General features: G+C 37.6%; 1 protein-coding gene across 1 annotated transcript in view; it reads left to right on the forward strand.

The window, feature by feature from the left end:
- The window catches only part of St8sia4 (ST8 alpha-N-acetyl-neuraminide alpha-2,8-sialyltransferase 4), an 89,268-nt gene extending 83,555 nt beyond the window's left edge, over nt 1-5,713 (forward strand). Inside the window, exon 5 of the mRNA XM_038339316.1 lies at nt 3,125-5,713. Coding sequence (XP_038195244.1) covers nt 3,125-3,407 — 283 coding nt within the window. The 3' untranslated portion in view covers nt 3,408-5,713. The remainder of the gene's footprint in view (nt 1-3,124) is intronic.
- Nucleotides 5,714-7,485: the final 1,772 nt, after the last annotated feature.

The raw sequence follows: 7,485 nt of genomic DNA on the forward strand, positions 1-7,485 counted from the left end.
ATTTTTTTATTAAATTATATAATTTTACAAATTTTCCCTTCCTCCCACTTCCCTTCCCCTCCCTGCATCCTCCCTCCCCCTCCCTCTCCAGTCCAAGGAGCAGTCAGGGTTCCCTGCCCTGTAGGAAGTCCAAGTTCCTTCCCCATCCATCCAGGTCCAGGAAGGTGAGGATCCAAACAGACTCAGTTCCCACAAAGCCAGTACATACAGTAGAATCAAAACCCAGTGCCATTGTCCCTGGCTTGGTCACATTAGCGTTTAATAGCAGACTCACTCTGGTTCCTGAATGAATTTAACAACACACAGGCTATGAGTTCTACTTGGTTATCTATCATTTGATCAAAAGAGGATCCAGATAGTCTGCCTTAAAAAATATTTATAACTCCTGTGCCGGGCGGTGGTGGCGCACGCCTTTAATCCCAGCACTCGGGAGGCAGAGGCAGGCGGATCTCTATGAGTTCGAGGCCAGCCTGGTCTACAAGAGCTAGTTCCAGGACAGGCTCTAAAAAAGCTGCAGAGAAACCCTGTCTCGAAAAATAAAACAAAAAAAAAATATTTATAACTCAGATATTTTTGAAAACAGGGATGCTCAGTTGTGATGATATAACTTTGCAACACGTTTTACATATTTCAAAATGTTTAGAGTTGGCATTTATCGAATGAAAAAAAAAAACTAAAAACCCATAAATTTCTATGAACTGAGTGTTGTGCTAGAATATTCTCCTTCTACATTTAAGGCTCTGAGTTAAATGCCACCACCAAAGAAACAGCAGAAAGTGTAAGACCAATTATACCAATTTTTCAGTCAGCATGACAAAGATTTCTAACAAGTTAAAGAAGGGGAGATTCATTTGAGTTATGGTTTCAGGGGTCCACCATGGTAGGGAGGACTTGGCAAATCAGTTCATGACAGAGAAAGGGGAAAGCATGTGATCTGCTCATCTTCTCCTTTCCCCGTTATTCTCTGTGGATTGCTAGCCTGTGGCACAGTACCAGCTGAGGTATGAGTCCTCCAGACTTAGGAAGTCTGCTCCAGAAATGTTCACAGACCAGAGAGGGTTGGAACAGTGTCCTCAGGGATTTGAAATGCAAGTCGTTGGAGCTGATGATTGACCATCACACCAATCGTACTTGAAATAAATAGGAAAAAGTAGGAAAGTCAAGAGACTAACAAGACTGATATATCTCCCTGTTTTGCATGTTTTGGGTCAATTTTAAAAGTAATTATGTTGATAAGCTGTTGGGGTAAAATAGTATTTAATTTCTTTTGATTCTTTACATAGTCAATACTCAAAATTTATTTGAACTTCTTTAAACCATTTCATTAAATTGTCTGAAAAGAGACCCGGAGAGATGGGGCCAAGAGCATGGGCCACTCCTCAAGGGGACCTGTGTTCAATTTTTAGCACTCACCTGGCTGCATATACTTGTCTGTAACCTAGCTTCTGGGGCTCAGATGCCCTTTTCTGGCCTCCACTGGCACCAAACACGTATGCAATATATGTAATACTCAGATATAGATGCAGGCAAAACAAGCAAAAAACAAACAGACAAACAAAAAATTAACACACTCATAATACTTTTTAAAATTAAATAAAAACTTCTGAGAAGAGAAGATAAGGCGTAACATCCAAAGGTAACATGGTAAAAGAAGCAATGGGCAGTATCTAAAATTACCTCTTCACATTTGGAAAGCAGGGATATTTCTCAAAGTTTGAGATGATGGTGAAAGCAATAATTAGAACAGACATATATTTAAGGATACTGTTTTTTAAGCAAAACCAGTTTAAAGTCACGGGACATTCAGACTCTTCCCGTTTGAGTTGTTTTTCTCATGACACCATTTTCTTTAAGGAAATGAGTGTGCCCAGTGCGTTGGAAACTCCCTTCCTCCTAAAGGTGATGGTTAACTGAGGATTTTCAAGGTTTCAGGCCAGCAAAATTTGACAACAATGGATCTGAATTCTGAAGCATTTTATGGTTGTTACAAGATAATATTAAGAAAAATGTTCAATGTAGAAATGCATTTACCTATTAAAAAAGAAACTTATGGTCCCACAGCAGTCCTGGTTGAAAACCAAGGGTAACAAAATAAAGCAAAAAGGCAAGAATGTGGGAAAGGGATGTACAGAAAGGAATAATAGGTGGCAGAAGTTCGAGGAGATTAAAAAGGTGGGGTAGGAGTAAGCAGAAGTTGGACAAAGTTGTCTGGGAACATATTTTATCAATAAAAAAATTGAAAGTATAAATTATATAGTGAATGAACTCTTCATTAGTTTATTATAAATTTAGATTTATTTTTTATTGCTCGTGTGTGTGTGTGTGTGTGTGTGTGTGTGTGTGTGTATGTGTGTTTGAGGTAAAGAAATATCCATGATTAAAATATGGTTTTATGACTGGAGTTGAAAAGTCAGTTAACATAATACAAGTTAAGTGTTCATTTGGCTCTTTTTGTGTGTTTGAGGCTGTTCATGTGTATGTTTGAGGCGGGAGGTCAGTTAGGGGGCTGCTTCTCAAGAATGCCCCTTCCCCCTCTCTTTCTCTGTGTGTGGCTGTGAGTGAGAGAGTGTGTGTCTGTCTCTTTTTTTTTTTCTTTCTTTTCTCTTTCTCTATCTCTCCATCTTTCCCTTCCTTCTTCTTCTTAATATGTCTCTAGCTTGACTCCAGGGTCCCGTAGCCCACCAATCAGGATTGACAAAGTTACAGGTGACACTCTAGATCCACCTGTCTCTGCATACTATCCCAGGCCTTAATATGACTGCTGACAGTCAAAGTTGGGTCCTTAATGCTGTGCCTCTGCAGTGATACTTATACCTTTCTTGGAAGATTCTACTCCAAATATTGAATAAATATTTATCCCTAATCAATCTGGAACTGGATATTATAGAACAGAATTAACCTATGCTTTTAGTCCTCTGGCTGTGTTAATGGACTCAAAAATCTGTTAGATAATAAATATCAAAGAAAACATAAAAGTATAAATTTTTCTAAGTACATAAATACTACTTTCATTAATCACTGAAAAGTTTATTTACAGCTGTGCTACAGGCTGTAATTTCTGTAGAATATATCATATGCTCCTGTACATTTTCTTCTGTTTTACTTTTGTTTTTGTTTCCCCTAGTTACTGGCTGACCAACAAAGTTCCCATCAAGAGACCCAGCACAGGCCTCCTTATGTACACACTGGCTACCAGATTCTGTGATGAAATTCACCTGTATGGCTTCTGGCCCTTCCCTAAGGATTTGAACGGAAAAGCTGTCAAATACCATTACTATGACGACTTAAAATACAGATACTTTTCCAACGCCAGTCCTCACCGAATGCCACTAGAATTTAAAACATTGAATGTGCTGCATAATAGGGGCGCGCTAAAACTGACCACAGGGAAGTGCATGAAGCAATAAAGCACATTTTGGAGGGTCAAACCTGGATGCAAACTTTTTTTTCTAAAGATGCTTCTGGAGAGATTTAGAAACAGGATCCAAAACAAGGCTGGGTTTCTGCATCCACCAACTGACTGAATAGCTGAAATGGAAGTCCATGTGAACCCACCACCAGCTGATGACATACCTGCAGAGTGCTCTACCTAGCAACTCTCCTGACTCCAAGGGTCCTAGTAAGTGCCACTTCCACGAAGAATACAGTTTGAATGTATTATCAGTAGTGTTTACAAGATCCAACAGTGCACTCATCATGAATTAGCAAAGCAAATATGTTCATCACTGTGGAGCAGCCACTGTAAGGCCAAGCACACTGGAAGAGGAACCATGGAGCACGACTCGGCGCTTGGGAAATTAAAGCATCCTTACTCACCAAATTGAAGAAGGAACGAGTTCAGAGTGAAATCCACGAGATGAAGCAACTTGAGGGAACCTTTAGTCAGGACACTGAGAATGATGATCGTGTTTAGGTTTTGCTTGTGTTTGTGGTTGTCTTCTGAAACTTATTTTGGTTTGGGTATAGGGTGCTTAGAAATTTATTTGAGGTATAGAAATAGGAAACACATAGATGGGGAAAATAAACATCAAACAGTCCTTTATAAAATTCTTTTGCTTTTTATGCAGCAATCACACCAAATTTTTTTATTTGTTTTGTTTTGCACAACTATAAATCTCTGGATTATGTATCAACAGTGTGGCAGGTACCAGCCAAAATATAGCACTCGATAATAGTAAACTATTGTGAAGGAGTGATATTTTAAAAATTGCAAAGTTGCTCTTGGTACCAAAGATTAAATCATGTTCCTACACAGTATACCATTCTCCTTACATTAAAGGGATATATTATTAAAATGAGCACATCGTTGCTATGAAACTTGGCTCTAAATATTTAAAAAATTTCAAACTCAAATATTTTTAATTTATACCTTTGATATTTTCTAATAGCTTCGTGGAAACATATTGCCCTGTAGAATAAAGGTTGGGTTGGTGTAGCTGAGATATTACTACTAGTTCGGTGATAACATCCTGGTTATTCAGATGCAAAGATCAATGAGCACCGCTTAACACAATTGTAAGATTTCTCTCTACAAAGTAACATGACTAATTGAGATTTGTTTTCAGAACACGTGGGTAATTCAAAGCAGTTTAACAGTAATATATCAGCATTGTGCAGTTAAAATGAATTAAATCGACAAGGTTTTTTTTTTTTTTTTGCAGTTAAGGACAGTTCCATTATTACTGCGTTTTAAGGATAAATAAAGTTCTTCATGGAGTGACTTAGAATGATTAGATACGTGACTGAAGTGACTGGTGGGCCGGTTTTCTGTTTCTTCTGAAAGCAGAAGCTATATAGTCTCACTTCTGCTTTGGCCCACAGCAACTTCATATGACTTCTCGTTTCTTGGGGAAGGCACACTGAAGAAAGCAGAAATAGTATGAAAACTGTGAATGTTTTGTTTTTTTGAAGGACAGGCAATCTCAAAATGAATGAAGAGAGTAGGGGAAGTGTACATATATGTACATATATGTATTCATACTATGGAAAAGAATTGTCACAGTACGGCAGTTACCAATATTTTTAATACTAGCTTTTATGCTTTTAAAAATCTGCAGAATCTCAGGATAAAAAGAACATTTTCTGAGAATCTGTGTATCTCCCACAAAACAAAACTGAGTGCATATGGAAGCTTCTTAAATACTATGAGTAATCTCAATATGCTTTTGTCATTAAAATCCTTATCCACTTGAAAATTTGAAAGTATTAGATACATGTTATATGAATGCTAAATTGAAAGTCTAATTTATTTGACAATTGAAAGGTGGGTAAACATAGAATTTACTTTGAACTCTGTGCAGATAAGTCTTCCCAGCAGCACCTAACATGAATTCCATAGAAATCTAGAAGTCACAAGTGTATTTTAACAAGGATATACCAACTTGGCACTTATTCAAAGTATGTATTTGAAAGCAGCAACATACCCTGTTGACTGCATTTTCAGAAAGAAGAAATAAATGATTAAGCAACATTCAGTCCCCAGTAAGCACACGGCACCCTCCACCATTCCCTGCATTGCTGTTTATCCCTTAGCCGCATTGGGTAGTGCCTTTTCAACGTCTTCCCATCGATTCCTCACCCCTGCTTTGTGTTCTCTAAACGCTTGCCCAGTTAGAAGAATGTTCAGCATCCAAAGGGCTTCAGATCTGAAAGAAAACTACTTTTGTTCATCTCAGGGAACTTTCAATACAGAAGAGCGGATTCAGTTGAAAGTATTTAGGAAATGCAGCGCGAGAGCATGTCATTCTCTAACACACACCTTTGCATTCGCCCTCATTCGGTCCCCATCACGGCCTTCTTACAGGGAAAAGGCAGAGAGCGATGAAGGCTAATAGTTCAAGTGAGGAAAAGAGTTACAATATAATACCCACGATGGCCTGAGGGATCATAACAAAATCAAATTATAAGTATATACTTGAAGTATCTGTGTTTTCCTTTATATGATATGCCCACAGCTTTATTGTTTTCTTTCCTTTTTCATGATTTAGTCATGCATCTGGGAAGTCCCAGGCAAATGACTGCGATATATCCCAGTCATTGAGGTCACATGGTTGCTACTGTGCTATTGACATAAAGAGACCACAGAAATATTCTCATTATTATTCAGTATGTTCTGTACTTAATAGCAAGTTGCTGGATGAAAACGTGAATGAGTGACAGATTTTCAGGGCCAATCCGGTGATGCAGCCCATGGGAATAACGGAACTACTGTGGAAGATTTTCTCACTGGGGGAAAGTGCTGGGCATTCGAATGTCTTCATGCATTGTACATCATATGAACTGTATGTGGATTGCTGATGAAAACCTCTACATATATGCTTACAAAAATGCTTTATTTAAGAAGTGCCGAGGGTAGTGTACATACAAGTTCCTCAGCTGCTACTGAAGAAGGAGTGAGCAGTGATTTTTTTTCTAGTTGTACCACTTTATTCATAACACATATTATGTGATATTTGGTTCCCGGAGTTGTTTTCATGTGATAACTGTCTGGACTATCTATAGTTTTGGAAGGGGGAATGGGAAACGTTGTGTATAGTTAGCTGTTATCTCTACAAACTTGGAAGTTTACCCATTAAATTTGTCAATATACCAAGGTTTTAATAAAAACAGGTAAAGGTAATTATTTGTATTTGATAAACAAACTCCAAATACAACCCTTCTAGAAATAGATATTTTATTATATACATGCTATAAATATATCTATATAGTACAAATAGACATGTGTGATGCATATATACCATGTTATATATGTATATCTGTGTGTACACACTGAGTCTGTAATATGTGCACAACTAGATGTGTGTTATTCATATCTTCAGGGTCTGCACTGTGATCTTCCCTGGAGATCATGACCACTTTAAAAAGAGAAGTTCTTTTGAGACTTCATTTACTACTCTGCTTTAAGGAAGACCTACTTTATAGCTGAATTATATGTTCTTTCCTAGAGTAATAGTAAAGAGACTAGTATGTTCAAATCTTTCCAAACAAACATAAAAAAATATCTTCTCAAACTGGCAATGTATTTAAATTGCAATTTTCTGATTGTGGGTCTAGGCCATGTGCTTCTCCATTACGTAGCACCTTTTAAGAAATACTGTTTCTTTGTGTATGTGAAAGCACAAGTGTTTTAAATGTATATAGCAGGAAGGAAAAAAAGTGTTTACAGATAGGTCTGCTGCATAGGATCGTTGCTACTGAGTCTTATACCATCCGTGGAATGGGAAGATAAAGCTTCTTCGGTAGGTATCCTGTTCAATACTGTTCCCTGTCATTTGTGTATAGTAATTAGCTATTCTTGCTTTATCGTTTGTACAATTGTAAAAATAAATTACTTTTTTTTCAATTTTTCCTCTTATCTTTGCAATCTGCGCCTTCGATTTCCCTTCACATGCCAATGTTTAGGTGACTGATTTTTATGAAGTCTTTACTACTGCTTGGATCCTCTCCATCTCAGCCTCCCTGATTAACAATTGATCTAAACATTTG

The sequence above is a fragment of the Arvicola amphibius genome, chromosome 8 (genome assembly GCF_903992535.2).
Source record: "Arvicola amphibius chromosome 8, mArvAmp1.2, whole genome shotgun sequence".
NCBI classification, from domain to species: domain Eukaryota; kingdom Metazoa; phylum Chordata; class Mammalia; order Rodentia; family Cricetidae; genus Arvicola; species Arvicola amphibius.